The sequence below is a fragment of the Stegostoma tigrinum genome, chromosome 3 (assembly GCF_030684315.1).
Source record: "Stegostoma tigrinum isolate sSteTig4 chromosome 3, sSteTig4.hap1, whole genome shotgun sequence".
Lineage (NCBI taxonomy): Eukaryota > Metazoa > Chordata > Chondrichthyes > Orectolobiformes > Stegostomatidae > Stegostoma > Stegostoma tigrinum.
This window is the reverse complement of record NC_081356.1, coordinates 74,807,250-74,831,890: the sequence shown is the minus strand read 5'-3', so window position 1 is coordinate 74,831,890 and position 24,641 is coordinate 74,807,250. Positions and strand designations below refer to the sequence as shown.

The 24,641-nt window shown below is 39.3% G+C and overlaps 1 protein-coding gene across 7 annotated transcripts in view; it reads left to right on the top strand.

Moving 5' to 3' along the window:
* Positions 1-24,641, top strand: part of LOC125449638 (tumor necrosis factor alpha-induced protein 8) — a 140,058-nt gene that overhangs the window by 103,179 nt on the left and 12,238 nt on the right. Inside the window, exon 1 of one of the 7 annotated variants that reach the window (XM_059644679.1) lies at positions 3,937-3,957. The exons of 5 other annotated variants lie outside the window; for them this stretch is intronic. Coding sequence is in view for 1 of the 2 variants with exons in the window: in XM_048525492.2 (XP_048381449.1) it covers positions 7,076-7,106 (31 nt within the window). In the remaining variant the exon portion in view is untranslated. Of the gene's footprint in view, positions 1-3,936; positions 3,958-6,931; positions 7,107-24,641 lie in introns of those variants that run through there. One more of the 7 variants, XM_048525492.2, reaches the window with a different exon arrangement.

Here is a 24,641-nt window from a genome sequence, read left to right as displayed (position 1 = left end):
GTCCGTCTTCCCTGGACTGACCTATCCCCTCCCTACCTCCCCACCTATACTCTCCTCTCCACCTATCTTCTTTTCTCTCCATCTTCGGTCCGCCTTCCCCTCTCTCCCTATTTATTACAGTTCCCTCTCCCCATCCCCCTCTCTGATGAAGGGTCTAGGCCCGAAATGTCAGCTTTTGTGCTCCTGAGATGCTGCTTGGCCTGCTGTGTTCACCCAGCTCCACACTTTGTTATCACAAACTCAAGCAGTTTGTCTTGTATTCTTTAGGACTGGCATGCATGAAACCAAACGTAAAAAACAGAATATTAATTTATACATCATGAGAAGAGGACGATGGTTTGTTTCTGGACCGTAGTCAACATTGAGATCTTATAAATACTGTTAAGTGTTCGTCCTCATGAAGAGACCAGGCTAGATTCTGATTATACAGCACATTTTCTTGAGGAATGCAGCAGGACATGGCAGTCTCCATTCTTCATTTGCCGTAAAAAGTGTCCAATGTGAATATTGTAGTTTCCAGCATGCACACTGATGATTGTATCCTGTATAAATCTTTACACCATCAGGATTATTTGGTAGTAGCAAATAGCAAAATCACATTAAAATTGGGCAGAGTATTTTGAAGTTGAAGTTGTTTGAGCACAGTCAACACACTGCCTGCTCTGGATATTCAAAGGGGAATGTGTTCTTTTCAATCTGACTGCTAGTCAGGAAACCAAGAAAAAATTTCAAATGTTGAGTTTGGCAGGCCTTGTGCTGCTGATCTTGCAATTCTGATCCTCCTTCTGACTGCAAATATTAAAGGCAGTGCTGGCTGCAGTGTCACTTGTCGGCTGCAGTTTCTATTTCCTTCAATTTGTTTGGCACTTAGTAGCTCTCCACTAAACCCTCCCTCTCTGCAGTTCTAGTTGTTGTGGTGTTGGTTTAAGATGTACAGAAAATTTCACATTGATGACTTTTGTTGGAAGATGAATAGGAAAGGTTTTGAGGGATTTCAGCCAAACGCAGGCAAGTGGGACTAGTTTAGTTTGTGAAATTTTGTCAATTTGGATGAGTTGGACTGCTGCATGACTCTACGACTCTTATTGTAGGTAGAAGAATGCAGTGATGAATTGTCCAGATGGATTGGAAGATGGGGAATAGTGGAGCCATTATGGTGAGGAGATGATCTCTGAGGAGGAGTGGAGTCAGATTAAGTGCTGTTTCATCCCTGTTCCCTCCTCTTCCTTCTTCTGAGTCCAGTGCATTTTGTTCTCAGACTAAGCTAGTTTCAGCAAATAAAAATGATGCATGAATGAATAAAATGAAACAAATATAATGTGAAATATTTATGAGTGTAAGTTAACATTGAAAAATACTTTGCTACATTTATAGCCTGATATCTGATGTTAATGGCACTGGAGCTGGGCAGGAAAGATGTGGCTGTATTGAAAGCTTCCCAGTTTGTCAGGGATTCTGTTTTGTAAGTTGCCCAAACCTGCCACATTGTCAGGTGACAGCAGGCTTCACCACTTTAAAGCTTCTGCGCATATATTTCCCGTGTTTGCCATCAGTGCTTTAAATTTTAGTTGTAGTTGTGTGGGAAATGGGGAAAAGTAAAGGAGTGGAAGTGGTGGATGCGTCCCAGTAAGCCTTTGGGAACAATGTACTGTTCACAAAATCCTCCCCTAATCTCCACCCAAGATTTACAGAACTTGTGCAAAATGAGCCTGAATATGTGATTTGACTAACATCACAACGCAGCGATTCCTGGATCCTCCTATCATGCCCAGTATGATCATACAGGTGCCCTCCCTAGCATGGGGCATTAGATGGCCTGTACCAGAAGTACCATGCACACTATTTTCTATTTCACTGTTACCATAGTGCTGACAATAATATCATCACAGATCTCCATTTGCAGCCAGAGCTTTGTGGTATGTAACCAATTCCTGCTTCAGTTCAATCTTGTTAATTACAAATTTCAAAAACTTTCAAGAGTTTCCTAACTTTCCTATATAATTTCTTTTCCAACACCTTCTAAATCGTACTTCATCAAAGGGTTTTTGGAAATCTAGATATATAACTTTGACAAGACAGCATCCGAATTCCTTAAAAAATTCATAATTAACTGAGCAGGACACCCATTTCTTAAAGTTAGACTGGGGATCTGAAATTATCGCTAAATAATCATAAGTTATGTAAAATATCATGCAAATATCCAATCGTTGCCTTATAGTGATATCACATTCATGGGCCTGTAATTCCAATTTGTTCCCCTTATTAAACAGCGGGCTGTTATGAGCAATGTTTCAAACATTAGAGCCAACCCTGTTGTCAGTTACTTTTTCGAATGTGTGCCAGTGACTTCCTTATGACCTTCTATACTCCTAAATGGAAGATGAAATAGCATTGTGAACTTTAGGTGAAGACCATTTCTTTACTTATTTCGTTTGAAATAATACTAACTGCACACCCTTCTGGAACAACCTAGTGCAGCTTCAAAGTTGAAAATATTTCAATATACATATTCAGATAAGCTTTCATGCCTAGAGGTCACATCCAACTTGCCTCAACCAGTCATTTAGTCAGGCCAAATGTAATCTTTTGGATTGTTTTCTGACTCCTAATACAATGAGGAGAAAACTTTGCCATCATACTTTTCTAATACCTTATCTGTTTTCCCAATGCTTGCTAAGATAATCCTTAAATGTTCTTTATAATTGTCCTGCTCTCTTGACTGCCAGTTTCATTTTTTAAAATGTATTTTGGGAGAAAGAGGTGTGGTGCTCTGAAGTAATTTTTTAACATGCTCCTTACATAATTATTAGATTTCATTCTACCATGAATTCTCATTTTAAACCATATTTTCCAGTCCAGTAACACAGATTTAAATGTCATACATTTTTACTTTTTAAGCAAATTGTCAGCTTGTAACAGCTGCCAAAGACTAATTTTGAGCCGAAAGCCTGACTGAATTCAGCCATTTGACTATGCTAGCTTATATATGTTGATATTGAGTATAAAATAAGGCACATTTCTAAGATTTTACCCCTTGTTACCATTTATAATCCTTGTAACCTTTCAATTATTCTTCAGAGTTACTTAGAATGAACTCACTAGGTATTATTTATTTTTGTGTCTAATTCCTGTATTGAAACATTTACTAATGCAACTCAGCATTTTATTTTCAACACTTTTCACATTTGGTATAGCAATAAATCAGAAAGTCCATATCTCATCTGGTCTTCCTCAATATAACTTTTCAACCTCTCCCTTCGTAGAATTAGGTAATATTTCATTAGTGGCAGTTATGTGGTTGGCACAAGTCTGAAAGAAACCATATGTAGCATCCAACCTTGATACCAAATATCTTGAATATCTTTCCAAAGTCATCCTAGCAGTTTGTCCATTCTATCCTCTCTCAACCAGTTTGAGCATAGCTTGAGATTTGACTTTCCCCTACAAAAGCCATCCACCTGCCCTTAAATACCATGGGACCAGTGCTGAATCACAAGTAGCACTTTGAAGGTCTATCTGATGTTGTCTTTCAAATCAGTATTGATCCTTTCCCATGCAATATGCCCGGAGTGTGCCTCAAATTGTCGAAAGAGCGTAACCATGACACCAAAGAACTGATGCAATGCTATGGTTTCAAAATCACTCAACAAATGTTTGATGCTTGATTGTAGAAAGTTACTGGAGGTTTTTGCTGCCAACAGGCAGGCAGAAAATAACATCTCCTTACATGGATATGTTGTAGTAGTTGATGTGACACTTGCCATGTCATCTGGGGAAGAGTGACCGAAATATAGGCAGAAGGCACATCCACTCTGTGGATGGAGTGGAAATAGAGCTCAACTTAAAAGGCTTCAACAACAAAGGATATTCTGGAACTGGAATATACTGCAAGGAGCCTGAAGCAGTATCTGAGAAGATCAGAATGTAAGAACAGGAGTAGGCCATTTGATCCTTCAGGTCTGTTCAACCATTCAGTGAGATCATGACGGATATGTGGTATAACTCCTTACACCTGCCATATCTCTTTAGTAGTTTTGCTTAATAAAAACTTTTCTGTCTCAGATTTAAAATTAACAACAGATCCAGCATCCACAGTCATTTGTTGAATAGAGTTCCTTAACATCTACCACCCTTTGCATATAAAAATGCTTCATAACATCTCTCCTGAATGGTCTGGTCGTAATTTTCAGACCATGTTCACTAGTTTGAAAATCCCCAACTGGTGGAAGTAGTTAGTCTTTATCAGCCCTATCTTTTCCTGTTAATATCTTTAAAGATTTCTATCATACCACCCCTTAATATTTGAAATTCTAGACAAAACAGGCCTAATGTATATAATCTGTCCCCATAACCTAACCTTTGAAGTTCAAATACCATTTCTGTAAACCTACGTTGTTCTCTCCACCACCGCCCCCCCCCCCCCCCACCCCGCCCAAGCCAAATATATTCTTTGTTCTGGAGTATGCTTTACAAAGGCATTAATGATTGATATTTGTTCCCTCTTTCATGATAACCTGGAACCTCGAAACAGGGTGAGGAGCACTTTCTTATTGCCTGTGAAAATCAACACAATATGTAACTTCAGTACCACAGGCCTCTCCCAGGCAGTAACGGACTACATCAGTGTGACTCAGATCATTGCTTATATAGGTGTCAAGGAGGTGATAATCCACTATGTGACCGTGTAAGTGACAAATGTTTCATGCAAGATTTTCTGAACACACTGACTGACAATCGGGAAAGCTTGTCTCATGGATACTTAGAGTTCATCACAGAAAGCATTTTAGTAAACGTGGCATCCAGTAATGCTGTCCTAACCAGACTCTTCTGTGTGTGAGTTCATCTTATGAGGTTGTCTTCCTGCCTGCTAAGATCCAGTGAGGAATTTGCTGGTAACCTGTGCTATTATAATGGTACATCCAGAGGACTAGACATACATACAAGTCATTCCTCTGTATCTGTGAGGGTTCTTTTCCTGAGAACACCTGTGAACGATGAAATGTGCGCGTGCAGAGCTTGTTAAAAATAGGTTAAATATCAGTGATACATGATTTTTGCCCCAGTTGTTGATTTTTGTTGATACTGGTATGGTGTCACTGGCAAATTTGCAGTTTGTGATTTTGTGGATACAGAGGATTTACTGTAACCGATTTCAGGAAATTATGTATGTGTGCTTCAGAGTGGGAATTTCTGGGTGCCTATTCTCTGAACCTTACAGAAACAGTGTGAATTCATTTTTTTTTTAAGTTAAGCTTTTCTCCATAAAATCTACGAAAATGGGCAATTTGTGCTCATATTTGCTTTGATCACAACTGACAGTTGGAATCACAATTGAACGGTGGTGGTGATCTGGAGTGAGTTATTGTACAGTCATTTGTTCCTCTTCAGCAGGAATGTGTTTTAATTTTCATCACCTCTCTGGAATGGTTCTTGCTGTGTGAAATTTAATGTTTGTATACTGATTGATGTGTCTGGACCCATGAACAATATCGACCACCACTTTAATTCTGAATTTCTCATTCAAACAGACGTTCCTTTCAGAATTGATATTTAAAAGTTTCTCTTCTTTCTGCTCCTGCACCGTAAGTTGCTTTGTTGAGGGAATAAATGTAAAATTGCTCTGTTTGAAGAGTTAGACAGCTTTTAAGGACTATGCAATTCAATTTGCTTTGAATACAAACATGGGGATATCTCTGAAATGAAAAAATGAAGTAGTCATTGCGGCTTCTTAGAGATCAAGCATTGACTATTTGAAGTATTCTCCCTACAATGTACGGCAAATGCCATTGAATGAATTAACTTCTGAAAACAATTAGAATTTACCTGCCTTCATTTCTCTCAGCTGTCTGCAACCATGTTTACTGCTTATATTACACCAAAGAATCACATCAGAAAACAAAACACTGTTCATATGATCAAAATTGGAATTGACAGCTTCTAAATCCCCAATATCCTTGCTCTTATGTATTGTACTGACTCTGCCAGGAAAGTTTAGTTCCAGTTTGTCATTAGAGGATTGAGGTATGAAATGGTCTAACTTAAGAGAGTTTGAAGCTCAGTTCTAACAAATTCCAGACCATGGTTATGAGAATGGTGTATAAATAAATGTAAGATATTTTTGAAACGTTATCTGTTATTTCACAGAGCAACTAAGTGAACAGTTCTCTCAAATTAATAGGTCTGTATGGCACTATGTGCTATGAATAATGAATAAATGAGAATAATACCTTTGTTAATAAACCAAATATTCTGGCATATTCACTACGAATAACACAACGCATATTTTGGCAGGAGTTCTTGAGTTATGTGGCATAATTTTAATAGAACCTGCTTGGTAGGGAACTGAACAGATCAGCTACCTTTTGTACACATCACTCTCAACAGAAAGTAAAGCCAGACAGGGTAAAACAGGGGAGAACAGGTGAGTACAGGGGTATCAAATCTGGTGGTGCTGCTTGGTACATTAAAATCACACCATAGGTAGAAAATAGGAAGAAATAAACCTGTTTCAGTGCGTAGACTGGGAGAATAGCAATCGTTAGTGAACAAAACTGATTGGAATTCAGTATTTGAGTTCCTGCAGTCTCTGGGTAGGAATGCTGTTTTATTTCCAAGTGGTTTTGGCAGGGTGATATTAGGTGTGGTGTAAGTTAGCTATAGAAGAATGTGATCAATTTCCTTGCAAATTGTAAACGCTTGTTCTGCAATAATAAAACTACTAAAATAAGACACTCCTTGCTGTGTTCTCTGGCTGGTCTCTCTTTAGTCTATAGTTGTTCTTATCACATGTCTGAAGAGATGAGTACTAACAAGTTGACTTAACTCCACCCTAGTGTGTTAGGGAGGGAGGATTGCTGACAAATTATGAAGTAGAAGTTGGCATAACTAACTGAGAAATTATTGTTTTTGAACACTTCCTTAAAGAAGGCAGTCGAAAAGGGACAGGAAGTTCCTGATTTGAGTTTTCATGTGCTTTTTGGCTCTTTTGAGTGCACACAACTTATGAAGGTCTAAAGGCTAACTTCTCCAGCCTGAAATTGTGTGTGACAACTCTTCATTTAATTTCAATTTTACAATGGAATCAGCAACTGATGAATTGAATGAAGGTACACTGTTTCTTTTAGCTAGAATTTGCAGATGATGCAAACGTATTAACATACAAAATGTGAAGTATTTTTGAGAGTCTGAATTTTTGCTGTTGGTACTTGAGTCTTTAGTTTTAGAAAGATCTGAGAAAGTATATTGTGGATGAAGTAGTCTCCCATAGAACTAGTTGTTTCAGAATTCCTAATATAATTTACTGGCTGGTAAATTTATTGTTTCCTTCGTGGCAGATCAGAGATGCCATTGAACTTAACTTTGGTAGCAATAGATGTGACGGCAATGTTTCAAACAAAGGTTCTTTTCTTCAGTGAATTTCTTTAATTTCAGAAATGTTTGTGTGGAACTAGTGCTTGAAAATAACAATAGAATAAAAACCTTTGAAGCAAGATTTCTTTTAGAATCTGACTATTTACTAAATGGAAGTGATATAAACTTTTTAAAAAGCCAATTCATTTTACTTAGGGAACTATGCATGGCAGCAAGACAATTTTCTGAAGAAGGGTCTCGACCCGAGACATCAAACTTTCCTGCTCCTCTGATGCTGCTTGGCCTGCTGTGTTCATGCAGCTTCACACTGTGTTATCCCAGATTCTCCAGAATCGGCAATTCCTACTATCCCTCAATCAATTTATTGCTCTTTGCTGGATAAGTCACATTAACAATCTTTTGAATGTCAGTGGATACAGTGTTACTGCTGCTGTACTTCAGTAACACACTTTGAACATTAATGCTAAATTCTGATGGAAAGGTACCAATCTGCTAGTTCAATTAGTTGGCTTTCAATTTCCACATATAAAGAATTGATTGTCCCGTCAGCCCTTCTAAAATAAATAAGTAAAACATGAATTGAAGGCTGTTGGTGTGAGTGTGGAGATCATTTTACTCTCCAGCTCCCTGCTGTCAATGCTGAAAAACATTGTTAAGAACAGTGTAGATTATACAGAACAACTCTGTAAAGTTAAACTTTGGAATTTATGTTGCACTTGACTATTAAAAGTTAGACAGTTATTTTAAGGTTGTTTTCTGAATGTGCTGAGATTTCTTTGGCTAATATTTTGCCAGTTCAAATTCTACAGTTTTAAACATTTAGCAAAAACACTAAATTTGTCATGTGCAAGGCTGAAATATATTGCCTGTGAAATAACACCATTAGTGAAGGGGTTATTGGATTGTGGCTTTTTCCACCAATGCCGACTGCCCCGCGGTCAATTGGCTTGAAGCATGATGTCTACCCTCACCTTTATCTGTACCCAGCAGCCCCAGAACCCACAGTGAAGGTAGGAGCAGGGTCTAGCAGCCGGGACAAGTTTGGAAATAGTGTGGATGTGTGTGCACAAGAAAGGGTGGAACTCAGTTGTGATGGAAAAGCGAAGTGAAGAAGTATCACAGGGGTGGGAGTGGAGGCACCCTATCTGTAAAGGGGGCCAGCGATGGAGGCAAACCCCATTAATCGTCCTGGCCAATATAATCAGCTTTCTTCCCCACTATCCCTAAAACCATCTCTCCTTGAACTCCCTCTTCTGTCAGAAAATTGTAGCCGGATGAGAAGTGGTCAGTAAATGAACAATAGTTGGACCCAACCCAGATATTACTGAGGAAAAGGTTACAGTTTATTGAAGCTTATATCTTGCACTCATCAAGGCAGTTTGCAAGAATCCCAGTCAAAGGGGAAAATCATCTTTTTATACTGCATGTGTCTCTTTCCAGCATTACTCAATTTCTGCACGACCGAACAACAACTTACAGCTTGCCTGGGGTGAGAGCCAGCTGGCTGTCCTAGGCCTTACTCACTCTTCATAAAATTGTGGACAGGTCAGGGGTGGGTTGAGAGCGGTAACGTGGTGGGAAGTTCAACTTGAGAATTGTGTCATACTCTGGCTGCAAACTTGCTAGCTAGGAAACATTACATTTCATTGATATCTGGTCACCGTGGATGTATTGGACTGAAGGGTCTGGTTCTGTGCTGTACAGCTCTGTGTGACCTACTGTGGTATCACTCATGCCTAATGTCTTCTTTAATCTTCAACTAATTATAAATGACAAAGTTATTTTGTCAATATATATCTTCAGTGCAGTTAAGCTACTTGAATTTAGTTATTTAAACATCTCCTGTATTGTAACTAATTACAGATTTTCTTCTCCATGGCTCTGTTCCTCTTTTAGAAGTTGTTTGTCTCCATTAACCCCTGATCATAATGAAAGAGCAACGACCTGAAATGTTAATTTTATACCCTCTTTTTACTGATGCTGTCCAAACTGAGTGTTTCTATAATTTTCCATTTTTGATTTAGCAACTTCAGTGTCTCCTTTTCTTTCCAGCTGGCTATTGGTAGATCTACCACCATAACTGGCAACGGATCAGAATGATGTGAATTTTGAATTAGTTTAGTATCCGTTGATGGCAGTCAGTCGCATGAGGGAGGAATGATTTTTCTCTCAGTAGTGTCTAAATTGTAGTCCAGCACAAATATCAAGGCCTATATGTTTGCTGAATAATTACAGTATAAGAGCCCTTTAAAAATGGTGTGAAGAATTAATTCTGGGATTTCCACCCTGAATAATGTTTCTGCCTTTTGTTTTAGTAGAAAGGAATGAGCATGTGGGAGACCTTCCCATTCACACAATCTCTATCCTTGCTGTCTGCGTTGTTGGTGAGGACAGTTTAGCCACTACTCCCTCTTGCTATTTTGTTGGAGTCAAGCTCCTCCTGTTTCATGGACAGGTTTTAAAATATCTAAAAAACATTTGTTGTTTCAGTTTCAGTGGGTGCAGGCTGTGTTGTGATTTAGATGTGTTTCAACTGCAGTGATTGGGATCTCTAGTGTAATAATCTGAAGTTAGTTAAGTACCTTTAATCTTTCAGCTATCGTTTAGAGGAAATAAAAGCTGGTTCTTCACAGTTTTGATTGGCTGAGGATCTGATGTAGCTTAGAAAAAAAAGCTACCTGATTTTTTTTTTAGTTTGAATGAACTTCATTGTTCACACTTTCCAGGGTTTATTGTTTTAACTGAGCTCCTTATGAATGGATGAGCTTCAAGACATTCAGAATTTCACACTAATTGACAGCTTTAAGAGGTTATTGAAGGATCAGCTGTTTTTGTGGTTAGTAATGTAGATTCTTGTTTGTTTCACAACAAATTGATTACTTGAGAAAATCACAAGTATTGGATGGGTTTCATGCATGAGAAACTTTTTCAGTGTCATGTGTGATTGAGTTCTTTAGGTTCTAAAATTGATTTTATTCCCACATGGTTCCTGACTTCTGCTGTTGTGGGTACTGGGAGAGTGGATTACAAGGATATATTGTGGAATGGTTACATTGGAGGTGACATGAGGAATATGAGAAAGTGCGGAGTTGGTGGATGTTATGGGAGCATAGAGATGTCATGGGTAACATGATGTGGCAGAAGAGGGCATCGAGGTTATGAGAGTAAAGGTGGTGTCGGAATAGGGAATATGGGAAGGCATTAAGGGGTGTGTAGGCTGGATGGTTGGTGAGAGAGATTGATATTCTGACATTCATAATCAAAATGTGGAGAGTGTCACAGTAAATAGGGTGATTGTTTTTAACTTTCTGTCCTTGCCATGCAGCCACCTCCATTACTATCTTGACCTTCCTCTTGAGGTAGCAAGCCCTCGACTGTCTGTCTGGAATATAGTTATAACAAGTGGGCTTTTTAAAGGAAATGGATCGACTGGGTCATGAGGCTTCTTAACTTGACCGTCCTGCTTCCGTACAATCTGGTGCTAACTGTAGGAAGCATAATTTCTTATTTCTTTCTCCCTGTGGACCACTTAGTCCTCCATTTGTCCCTTAAAATAAATACATTAGCCTTCGCGTTGAAATGTAAGGCTGTGAGATTCTTTAGAGCACCATCCACTGTTTATGCTGGAATAGTACCTGCCAATTCACTTGTGGAAGCAGGAGGAAGGCCTTGGTTGTGCTGTGGGTACCAACGCCATCATAACTCAAAAATAGGACGTGTGCTGCCCATTGGGTGAAGTTACCCAGACTCCATCCAACCAAAGATATTAATAAACTGTACCTTTGGTAGTTCGGTTCTTTCACTACAGCTTCAGTAACAATTCATAAGCTCCTTCTTACTCTAAACTCATTAAGCTGAAACTTACAGAATAATTCCTTACAATCAGTGAGCAGGAGAAAGGAGATTTCAATCTCAGTATATGGCTCTGCAGTTAGACTTGGCACTCTAAAGGATGAGCTCAAAAATGTCTAAGGCTTGGAGACAATAAGGACTGCAAATGCTGGAAGCTAGAGTCTACACGCGAGGCTGGAAAAGTACAGCAGGTCAGACAGCATCCGAGCAACAGGTAAGTCAACGTTTTGGGCCAGAACCCGTTGTTACGCTTGCATCGCCTTGATGAAAGGTTTCGGCCTAAAACGTTGACTTGCCTGCTGCTGGGATGGTGTCTGACCTGCTGTGCTTTCCCACCCTGTAAGTCTTGGTTCATCAGTCACTTGGTAAATTCCTGGCCACGGCCATGAAACTATCTGTAACCCATTGTGTTCAAAACAATACAAAATGCCTGTGATCATGTAATGCTAAATCAACAATAATGCTGAACATGTACTTCTGTGCACAAAACACAAAAGCAACTTTAATAATAAACTTCAGAAATGAGATGTTAACACCAACCTCCTAACCTTAACCAAGAGTGACAAACTGAGTGTGATTTTATGAGTATTGCTCCAAATAATGACAACAGATTTGGGTGGGGAATTTTACTTTACTTGACACAAAACCTCTGACTTGCCCTTGAGCTATTAAGCGCACTTCTGTCGATATTTTTAACTGATCCACAGAACAGCAAGTCATAAGATTTATGGCAAATCACATTTCTGCTTTCAGTGAAACTGGAAGGCAAAATATTTGTGACAAATAACATCTGTTGCTTGGGCATGCGTGCTTTATAATGATTTCCTTTACTGCATAGGTTTTTCTTTAAAAATAAGCCAGCAGTTGCAAAACTGTTCTGGAACCATGAAACCAAAATTTGAGTATTGTATGAAAAGGATACATTTTGTCAAAGCTTTTCATCTTGTGCTTGTTGGGACAGTGCACAAGATTATCAATGTAAAAGGAAAACAACCTTTCGAGTGAATGGAGAGTGCTAACTGGGTACGAAGTGAAGTTTAATTGCTTTCGAAAACTACCATTTATTGGGTTCATTTAGAAAGGACTAATTTTGGTATAGTGAAAGATTCTTAAAAACTTTTTTAAAAGATCAGTTGACTCATTCACTTCTGTGAAATCCTTTTCTTTCCTGATAGTCCTCTGCCAAAAAAAAAGATGCATTAATCAGTGTGGACAGGGTTGAGCCAAATGATATTGTGACTGGACCTAACACATTATTTAGTGATTTAAAAATAAATGCATTTATCTGAAATATTTTGTTTTAAATGTGTCGTAAAAGCTGTAATCCAGAAGGTTTTTAAAGTGACTCTGCTTGCCCACCACAAATTTATACCCAAAATAAATATGTTTTGTTTTTATGCTCTGAAGATTATAGCTAGATGAACTAGTTTGTGTAGAATGGAGAGTTGAGGTGAACTTAATTGCATTTCATTTTAAAATGTATGAGCTTTAATAATAATTCACACATAACTAGATCTAACTTCTGCATTTGCTGTTAATTTGATGCTACCTAATTTTCTCATCTAGCTGTAAGTTGAAGTGGGAAATGTTAACGTTCAACGATTATTATTTGTAAAGAAGTGTAAATACTTGACTTTGGATCACCGAGCTCATTGGGGCTTAAATTTGACCATGGGGCACATTATTTTTGTAAGGCCCACAAAATGGCAGGCAGGAATGGTTTTGGCTAAGGACAAATAAGAGCTACCTTACACATCCTCTCAAAACAAGCTTCAGACCTTTGCACATAAAAATAGGGGAATTAACACCTAGATAGCTGGCCCCAGGTTTTGCTTCCTCAGTATAGCGTTGAATACTGAGCAATTGGTTACAATGGGCACCACAACATTCAGTGACATGCATTATCCTGAAATCTACAACTTGAGATGCCCCTGAATGGGCTCCAGAGAAATTCACAGTGATAATTCCACCATTACTATTCTTGAAACAACAGGGTACCATTAATTCGAAAACTTTCACCTCAGCTTGCTCAAATTTTAATTTAAGGATGATACTTAAAAAAGAAAGTCAAGATGTTAAGTTTACAAATGCTAATATCCTCACATTGTTTCCTATTTGTGAATATAAATATGTCAGTTGCTCCCTAATATATACCACACACAATCTCTCCTCCTACTGCAGCTCTCCCTCACTCCTCTGCCTTTTCCTCTCTATCATGCACTGTATCCAGCAGGACAGAGGAGATGGAGAATGAGGGGAGGGGAGGGGTAGGGATGGGTGGATGATAAGCTTGATGCAGCAGGGACGTAAACTTGGGATAAAGAGGAACCAGGTCGCATTAATATCTCTCGGCCAAGAAAATCTGCGACTCCCTTGGTGGTAAAAGAAATAAAGATTAATGTAAAGAGGAAGAAATGCGCTTCTGAAAACTGTCAGACCACTAGTACAATGGAGAACTAGGCTACGTATATAAGGTTCAGAGGAGAATTGGAAAATTAAAAAAGGAAGCAAAGAAAGAGTATGAAAGGAGACTGGCAGCTTACACAAAACCAGAATCTAAAAGTCTTCAGTCACTATATAATTAATAGAACGTTGGTAAAATGAGGAGTGAGGCTGATTTGGAAATATACAAATGAGCAGGATGTATGGCCAAGGTATTGTGGGTTTACTTTTTATCAGTCTTTATCGGGAAAGAATATGCTGTGCAGGTTATGATGAAAGAGGAGGTAGCTCAGGTATATATGGAGGGTTTAAAATTGATGAGGAGCAGGCATAGAACGTGTGTAATTAAAGTCGATAAGATGTGAGGACCTGATGAGAAGCACCCAAGGATACTGAAGGGTTGGATATAGGAATTGTGGCGGCACACTATTCTAAATTTTGACTTAGTTTCAGAGGTGATGTCAGAGGACTGAAGTGTTGTAATGTCACACCGTTGTTCATTAAACTGCTGTAAAGACCAGCCCAGTAGCTACCTGCAAGTCTGTTTAACAAAAGTGTGGGAAAGCTTCTAGAATCAATAATTTGTGACAAAATGAATAGTTACGTGGTAACTACGGGTTACCATTCCATGCCTTTTCTGCCCATGCTCTTTTAGTCTTGGAAGCTAAGAGTTTGAAAGGTACTATCGAATGGTACGTTGCATCAGTGTATCTTGTCAATGGTACACATGGTTGCCACTGTGTGTTGGTGGAAGAGGTTTGAAAGTTGGATATATTGGATGAAGTGCCTTTCGTGTGGGCTGCTTTGTCTTGGAAGATGTCAAGCTTCTTGTTGGAGCTACATTTAGTCAGGAGGGAGGAGAGTATTTCATCGTACACCTGAATCAAGCCTGGTAGATAATGGTCAGAATTTGGGAGACAAGAGGTGAGTTATTTAACACCTAATCTGTAGCCCGTAGCTTGTTCTTCTAGTCTCCATATCCATGTGCCTAGTCAAGTTTGGATTCTGCACAATGGTAACTTGCAGCATGTTGACAGTTTTGGGTAGGGATGGTGTGACGGTTCTGGTTATGATTCTGGGAAGGTAATGCATATAATGATATGATAATTAGATTCGCTCCTGCAGGAGGTGGCATTACTAGAGGTTTGTGTGTTATTTTCTTGTAGTACTTGCCAGCCCATGCCTATACGTTGTCCAGATGTTTTTGTGAATGCGGACTGCTTCGGTATCTGAAGACTGGTGAATGATCCTGAATATTGTGCAGTTGCCAGAAAACATCCCCACTTTTGATCTTATGATGGAGGGAAGGTTATTGGTGAGGCAGCTGAAGCTTGTTGGATGTAGGGCACTACCCTGAAGAACTAGGGCTTGTGTGGTGCAAAGGTAGTGCCCTCGCCCCTGGATGAGGAAACATGGGTTCAAGTCCCACTAATTCCAGAGGTATTTCAGTTCAACTCTGAACAGTTTGATTAAAAATATCTACCTTGAGGACCTCCTGCAGAGGCGATCTGTGACTGTAATGACAGCCTTCCAAAAACTACAACCATCATCCTTAGTTTTATAACATCATGGCACATGATACTTCAAGCCAGATCTGTTTTCTCTCTAATGTATTAATGGGTTTAATTGCATAAGTGACAGGTAGATTGTTTAACACAACTTAACAATTCTAAAAACCCAATAACTGAATTGATTTTAAAGCTAGTTTTGTACAGATATCATAGATTGTGGCACTGTAGCCCTGACCCTACCTCTGGGCCAGAAGTGCCATGGTCAAGTCCCATGTGCCCTGGAGTTATGTCACAACCTGCCTGAACAGGTTTTTGTCATTTTTTACATATTTCTGCAACAATTTGTTTCTCCTGCCTTGAGCCCAATCTGGTAGCTTCATCCTTCAGAACTTGCCAACTCAATCTGCGGTCATAATAACAAACTGTTTTTGATGATGGATATTGAGCTGAAGCACCTCTGCTGTCCTTGATGCTTTCTCCTAGTACATGTGGAACATGCAAGGATGCTGACACAGTTGCTAAGGGAAGCAGTTACGATAACGTTTACTAGTTTGATACCTGGAATGAGTCACTTGTTTTATGAGGATAGGGTAGAACATAGAACTGTGCAACACAGGAATGGGCCGTTCAGCCCACAATGTTATGCTGAGTGTGACACCAAGTTAAAATAATCTCTTCTGCCTGCCATTGGTCCATATCCTTCCATTCATGGTATATTCATGTGCTTATCTAAAATTCCCTTAAACACCCCTATCGTACATGGCTCCACCACCACCATCCTGGGCAATGTGTTTGAGACTCCTATTCCTCTCTGTGTTTAAAAAATTGCCCCTCACACCTCCTTTTCCCCTTTCTTGTTAAATGCATACCCCCAGTATATTTCAACTTTTGAGGTGGTGGAGAGATAGGGGGATGGGGGAAGAGTTTGACAGACTGGACTCATTTCCACTAGGTGTTTAGCAGATTGATGGATGAATTGAATGAAGTGTATAAGATGCAAGGTGGACATGGAAAGGACATTTTCTGTTGTGGGTCAGTCCAGAACTAAGGGGCATGGTTTTAAAATGAGTCCCTGCCTTTTTAGGACGGAAATGAAGAGATCCTATTTTTTCTCTCAGAAGGCTAAATGACTTGGGAAGTTTCTGCCTCAGAAAGTCATGAAATATTTTTAAGGCAGAGGTAAATAGATTCGTGTTAGTCTAGGGATCCAAGGGTTATGGGGGATAGATGAAATGTAGAATTCAAAATACAAATAGATCAGTCATGATCTTACTGAATGGTGGGACAGTCCTGATGAACCAAATGGTCTACTTCTGCTCCTATTCCCAATACTGATATGTACGGGGAGAGGGGGTTGGAGGTTGTTGGGGGGTGGTACGGATGATTAGCAGCAGCAAGTTTCCATGACCGTGTTTGATTTGAGGCCATAAAAGTTCATGGGCAGATTGTTAAATCATGTGTTCGAGTTGAGATCATAGACGGGAGGCTTCAAAAAGTAATCTTGTAAACAACAGGTATCCAATTATAGGCCTATTGAGGAGATAATAACTTTGGCAGGCAGTTTGTCCTATAAGAGGAATCCAGTCAATGTATCTTTGCAGCCTCACAATGCCAGACTAGGGACCAGATATCCAAACAACTTATTTTACCCATCTCATCACAAATGTTAGTTGACTGTATCTGCTGCGACAGGCCATCCATAGGCAGCAGTGGCTAGTAAGAGTTTGAACTACAATAATAAAGTCTCCAAGCATATTTGCATCTTAAGGTGAGCTCTCTCAGACCTGTGTCAGCAGAATCCTCAGTCCAAACTCAAGACTCCACCCATTATCCTTAATTGCTAGGCTAGCATGCACTCTGCCCAGCATTTGACCTGCCAGTTAAAAATTGCATCTGGCCTTGGAGATGCATGATGTGGGATCAGGATCTGCAAATGAAACTGACCCTAAATCAAAAATCCAACTTCATGAATTTGTGAATCTTTGTTGACAGGACCAACCTACTCCATGCCACCAGCATCCACTTTGATGAGTCTGGGGAAGTTTTGGGATTTGTTTGATGGGTACAATTCCATTAGTATGACCATAACAACTTGTTGACAACTCTCTCAACCCTAACATCAGTTCTTGACGGCTGTGAGATCTGCTTTGCAGGATGTAACTTTATCACCACCAATCCAATGCCTAGGCCATAGCTCAGTGCTTCCTTACTTGTTCTTGTTCTTCAGTATAGCAATTAATACCACTGCTTGTCCTATTGGAGCATTTAAGAGTTAAAAGTCAGTCTTGTTGGTGAGAGATGAAAGTCACATGTTGACAGACTGAAGTGTCATTCTGTGAATGAATAGTTTTTCAAACAATCCACTTTTCTTTTACTGAAACCAGTTTGTTACTTACGTATTTGTTTTGACTGAAATTAAATTTTCAAACTGCGCTGTGTTTTGACATTCAAACAATCACCTCATTATCATAACCATGGCACTACTTTGTGCGCAGAGATGTTTCAGAAATTAACTAATGTTCTCAAGGTGCAGATTCTTTTTTTATTAAATAATCATATAGATTGCTGTGGAGTGTGCTGAAATGACAGTTCCATGCAAGAAGGCATAATTTTGGATGTGAGTTTCACAACTCACATCCAGAACCTCAACCTGAGCTACAAATCTTCTCAAAACTCACTAGGCATAATTTTATAATAACCTTAATTTATAATTGAAAATCTCTGTAAAGACCGGAGGTCCTTTTGGGGAATACCACAGGGTCTGTGCACAAAATGCAATTATAGTTTTGTCTGTGGTTCCATTACAGAAATTATCATAGACAAAGAAAAGTATAGTTGTAGTTTGAGAAATAAATATCATGCATTTTCATGAGAAAAGTATGATTAGTCACACTTTGTTCATGAAAACGTGTGACAGATTGATGGCATTATAAACTGTTTTTATAAATTTGATTTAAAGGTGCAGATAAACACGTTAGATTTTGCTTTAAGTTGAAATATAAAGCAAAATTGAAAACTGAAGTTATAAAAAGCCCCAGAAATAGGGAAAAAGCACACTAAAAGGCTTTCACTTAGACTTTAGATTCGGTTTTGTAACGCTGGAGGTGCAGACAAACTAATTAGATAAATCTGGCAAGAAGGACGGGCAGGAATTTGGATGCAGCAAAAGTCTCCATGAAACTTATGCAAGTAAGTAATTAGGTGCCACATTGGATTTATTGACTTTTGAGCCATTACTCATCTGCAGCACTGTTTACTTTTGGAACCAACAGGAGTAGATTTCATAAAGATATGTATTAAGAACTTCTGCTAATAACATCATTTGTGTGTTGGTGATTTACATGGGTTCCCAATTTCTTTTTCGATTTTCTTAGTTAATCCTGTTGCCATCCAGCTTTTACACATTCTGAGCACTGTTTTGTTCTGGATTTTCATTCCATTTAAGTGTTTAGATATGAAGATTGCATGTTTCTTGGTTTATGTCTTAAATTTCTTGAGTGCCTGCCAATATATTACTCTGCTCATTTGTGGCTATAATACTCCTCACCAATCATTGTGTTGAACTGTGAACTCTATCCAGCTGCACTCACTATATGTCAAGTTCTCCAGGATGTTTGCTATAAGAAGCCATTTGTGTTCAAAGACAAAGGGCTGAATTTTCATGACTGAGGCAGGTAACTTGCATCAGAATTTTGAAGATTGATCTCAGTTTAAAGCACGTCATTTGTGTAAAGTTTTGGGAAGGTTGCTTCAGGCCCCTGGACCACAGAGCAGTCCTTGTCAACTGTGGATGAAAACAAATGCTGAGGTATTGGTTCTCTGGATAGCTGTAACACTTTTCCTGAGGTTTGCACTTTCACCTAAACAAGCTTCGCATATTCTCCATGCCAACTCACCTTGTAAGCATACGGCAGACCTGAGGAACCACGCAAAGAATGAAATTGAATAAACTTTGGAAAAATTTAAATCTGCCATTACCCTGCACACTAGTTTAAAATAAAACTCCCATTCGTGAAACCCATTTAAATATTTTAAAAATCGAGTTGTTAATCTGTTATCAAAGTGAACAAACTTACATTCTTAGTCCAGATCAACAATAACTAGCCTGTTACTGCTCTTGAACCAGTCAATCTACCTCAGGGAATGACATAGTTGACTTTTGGGAAATATCAACAAATCCTGCACCAACTGCCCTTACTGACCCGTCAAGCAAAGAAATAACAAGATTTTAACATTCCCTGACAGCAGCAACTATTTTTTCAGCACTGAGTTCAAATGACTGTGTTGAGTTTGGTTTCTTTTTCATTTGTGAATCCTGCACTACTACTAGCCTATTTGATTAATCAAAAGTGAGGGCGTGACTCCCATATCAAGGTGATTGTTACAGGAGCACAAGTTCTTCCTAACTCAACAAAAATCTGACCCTACAACTCAAAAAACTCCAGTTACCTACAGATTTCCTCTCACCGCATGACCTCCGTTTTTTTCTCTCTCTGTCTTTCATTGACCTTCACCCACCACATGACTTCTGATAATTCAGCAAAATCTCTTCAGGAAGAGGAGAAAGAGGAAAGAAAATAATCAATGGACACCTGAAGAACAGGAAGGAGAGAAATAAAAGGCAAAGGAAAAAAATTACAGTATGAGAGGGAAAAATGGTGTGGCCTAGAGAGAATTGGATAAATTTGTTTTTTTGGAAACGTTGAATCACTGCAGCAATAGAAAGAAAATTTATATCAGAAAGGGACAGCAGAGGGAAAAATAAGGAAGGAAGGGAGATAATAAAGAACTAAGGAGAGAAAACTAGAAAAGTGGAACTGAAAGAGCCAAGGAGTTGAGAAATAGGTTGTGGTTGACAATTTGCTCTGGCTTGCAAATGACGACTGGAGTGTCAGATCCAGTGTCACTTTCCATGGAACCGCTCTCCCGTACAACTAGACATCTACAAGAAACAAAGATAGTGCAGATTTCTGCGAAAGGTGACTGCGGGGGCAGTCACAAAGAAATTGTCCAGTCTGTCTCAGAAGCAAATGACTCAGCTCAAAAGTGACCATTTCCTGGTTCCTTAGCGTTCCTAACTTAGAAAAGCCTTGTCTCAGAGAATGTGAACAGGCCGGCTGGGAAGTTTAAGTTCCGCCCAACCCTTGACCTTCTGCAGAACAGCTTCAACAACCCAAGTAGTGTAAAAGTGTTACGTGAAGCACTTTAGCCACACTGTCTGCCTTGCTTTCAGCAAAATACCTGATAAAATCTCCATTCTCAAAATTGACTAATCCCAGCAGATTAGCACCACACCTGACAAAGAGAGATATGAGAATGTTGGAAAGGATATTTATTACAATGCAAGAAAAAGTGTTCCTGTTTCCCAGTGAAAACAGGTGTAGGGTGAGTGTTGGAGAAACCAGCCTTTTCCAGAGTGTGCATTCTGTTGTTCCTCTGTACATGGACCATGGTGGATTATTGACCAAATTCGCCTATTCAGTGTCTGAGAGTGTTAAACCACCTCTCTCTTCAATTTAAGTTACGCACTTTCCATTCTACAGTGAAAACTTCACATTTTCCAATCCCAGCTTCAGTTTGAATCTAATGTCGAGAGGATTTGGTGGGGGCCATGTGTTGAGTTTAATTTCAGCATCGTCACTTCCCTCCCCATCTCTTTCATCCAGAACCGAAGAGATTTCCCTTGAGGCGTGACTTCACTTTGTTGGCGTGTACTGATTTTAAATAGATCTCTCATGCTCCAAAACTGAAAAGCATCACTCCCTGACAATGTTCAAGCCTTCCCTCACCTCTAATATTGCACTGCCCTTCCTTCACCTTTCATCCCTCACTTTCCAACCTAGTTCACCCTTCGCCATTGCCATCATGCCCCACTCTTTTATCCTTGACATTGTTCTCTTCCCCCAACAGTGCTGACTCCCCTGGCAGTTCACCCTTTTCGACCCTAACCTCAAAACATACTTATTCCCTATTCCCCAAAACATCAAACCCTCCTTCCCACTTCCAACAATGTTGACTCTTCTGGGTTTGGCTAAATAGGAGCCAGAAGTTAGGAATGGCTGGATGAGTAGTGTGAGGAAAAAGCTGAACATTGCAGAGACCAGTGTGAACACTGTCTAGGGTAAACATCATTAGGAGGGATGGTAAGGGTTGCCGGAGGGAAGTAGGTGATCATTGCTGGTGAGTATTGTTGGGTAAGAGGTGAGTATTGATATTACAGCTAATTTGTTTTTAATTACATGCTTAAGCAGTTTTTCGGCCTGCTAGGAAAAGCTGTGTGTAAATCTGTGAAACACATTGGTGAATATAATGCAGAGAGCCTGTGTCTGAATGGTTCTGGCCATATCATTCCATTGTTTTCAGAATTGGACCACAAATCGGGACAGAGTAAAGCCAGCAGTTGGAAGTTATAACTTATGGACAAGTGCATGCATGACACTTTCTCAAAGACTTGATTTGCATCAGCAGCTTAAGTTAAGTCATTCTCCTCTTCCCATAATGGAAAATTGTGTTCTTTACCTGCTACTCTCATTGACTAAAGTCCTGGCAAAATGGAACATTTGCCCATAACTGGGAAGAACAGACTTCAACTTCCAATCGACACCAGAAGTCCCAGAAGAAATGACTTTTCATAAAAATGAGAATATTATCAGAGATTAATTAGGCTTAGTACTTAGGCTTAGTACTTAATAAAGTACTTAGAGCCCTAAGCTACAATGGGGAAGCAGCACCTACAAATCCTTGCTTTTTTTAATCTCCCCAGCACAATTACTGTAAACAGTGTAAGGTCTGCCGTTATGTGCTGACCAATGAGTACACTGTGACTGATGACTTTCCAGATCCCGAGGACAGTTTGGATCACCCAGAGGTAGCAAGAACTGCGGATGCTGGAGTCAGAGATAACAGTGTGGAGCTGGAGGAACACAGCAGGTCAGGCAGCATCAGAGAAGCAGGAGAGCTGACATTTTGGCACACCTGACTAACTCACAAGGAGTGAAAGCAATTAGAAGTCTTCCTTGAACCACCCAGAATAGTCACACAAAGATCAGAGAGCACAAATGCAGCAGCAGCTCATTGGCAACAGAAAAATGTGGCACAGCCCTCTAGATGGCCCATGGTTCACGACAGGCAGGCAAGATCCTCAGCCTAGTGCATGCCACAAGTAAAAATAAGTTCCACTGAGTTTAGAGGGAAAACGTTTAGCAATAAAGCTTAAAATTTCAACTTCGTTTTGCTTTTAAATATGCAAATGTTTGGTCCAACCGTAGACCGATCAGTGACATTAAAATGAATTTACATTTGCATCTAAAAGAAAGTTTCATTTAAAAAAACAATCAAATTAAATTGAAAATGATGAGTAGATTGCATGTTTTAGTGCAAAGTTAGTAAGCTTTCAAACAGGTTGCATATCTTTTGACATGGTTGATTATTCTTGTTGTTTTTCTATTTCTCCTTAATGTTCAGACCTGCATTATCTCATCCTCAGGTCTTTAAATCAGGACAAAAGCAGTGTGAGAGTAACAATTCCAAAATCAAATGTTCTGTGTTTTGAACTTCGCTCAATTGACCTGTCAGATGAATTTTGTCACGTGACTACTTCTGTCGCACAGTTTTGCCTCCTATGCTTCTTGGGGGAGTTTTAGTTTGCTAGTGACACTGTTTTCACAGAAACTTAGTAAAACCTGTTAAATGGTGTCATTGTGTCATTTTTTTAAACTTGTGGTTTTAATATACATTTCAAAGTGAGCAGGAAGGGCCTGTCTGCTTATCATATGTATCTGGTAATCTTTAGAAGCAGAAAAATGAATGATACATGCTGATGATGGCCACACATTGGTGTAATTTTTATTGCTGACAGATGTCCCAAAGCGTAGTGTAGGCCCAGGAAATGCCAAGTGTTTTTTAAGGAACATGATCATTTTCAAAGTTTGCAATAAAGTAAGAAGCAAAATATGTCTAACATTCCCTATAGAATAGCAACAACAATTTATATTACTAGAATAAGATGTTCTAAGGCACTTAACAAGAGTATAAAACAACCGTAGATGGTTCTTATCCCCTGAGGAGATTTAGGTCAAATGATCAAAAGCTTGGTCAGAAAGGTTGGTTTTAAGGCATTTGTTAAAGGAGAAAAACAAGACAGTGAGAGTTGTGTGGCTAGAGAAAATTACAGAGATAGGGAGAGGTCAGGCCCTTGGTGGGATGTGAAACCAAACATTTGAGTCTTAAAATCACAACAGTACTTGACTGGGAACCAATGTAAGCTAGTCAGTTTAGTAATTGAACAATGAGACCTGCTGTCAATTAAGATATGGACAGCAGAGTTTTGGATGAGCTCAGGTTTCATTAGAGTACAATGAGATGGCCAACCAAAGGTGCACCAGAATGATCAAATCTAGAGGTAACGAAGACATGTACAAGGATTTCAGTGGTAGATGAGCTGAGACTGGGACAAGGTCAGGTAAGATCAAAGTTAGGGAGGTGAAATCTCAGTAATGACAGGAGTATGAGCATTGAGACTCATTTGGGGTCAAAGGTGATAGTAAGGTTGTGAACAGACTGGCTTATTCTCAGACAATTCCAGTGAGCATGATGGAGTTAATTGGGGAATGAAATTTGGATCAGATTGGAGCTACTGCATGGCTGGGATGGATTCTCCACTCAGGTTGGAGTAGATTTGGAATCTGCCTCCTTGCGCTATTGCTGATGGAGACCCTGGTGCTGAGAGATGGATCTGCCTTCAAGCAGAGAGCTGCAGAAGAAGTATCTTTGAGTCTTTTTTTTTGTGGTCTACCACCTGCAAAATCCTTCCTCAACTGGTTGGATGGACTTTGCATGACCTGGTTTGAAGGACCTTTCCTGAGGTTTTGACGTTTACCCAAACAAGTTTTTTTTTAAAATATAAATTGGATGAGTGATTGGATTATTTTGTTCAGTTCTTCCATAGTAAACACCATAAAACCCAAGAGTTGAAATTATTTATTTCCCTGTATTCTGTGCCAGTACATTTTTATGCCCATTACATGTCATTATTTAAAATGATATTCCACATTTCTGCATCACAGCAGCCTGTATTTATATTTTTTATTTAATGGAAAAATGTACTTCTGTTTAAAAATGTACAATTAGACAAAAGTACAATTACACATGAATTCAGAAAGGCTCCTTGGACCTTTTAAAATGGCAGCTGGCACCCAGATGTGAAAGTTCTGCCCCCAATTCTGAAATACTGCATTATTAGCAAGTGGGCAAGGCTTAATGCACACATTAAAGAAACCTGAATGCAACAAGTCATGTATTCCAGGAACCAAAACAGAAGTTGCTGGAAAAGCTCAGCAAGTCTGGCAGCATCTGTGAAGAGAAAATCGGAGTTTTTCCAGCAAAACCTTCTGCTTTTATTCCTGATTTACAGCATCCGCAGTTCTTTTCGTTCTTATTATGTCGTGTGTCCCATTCTGACTGCTG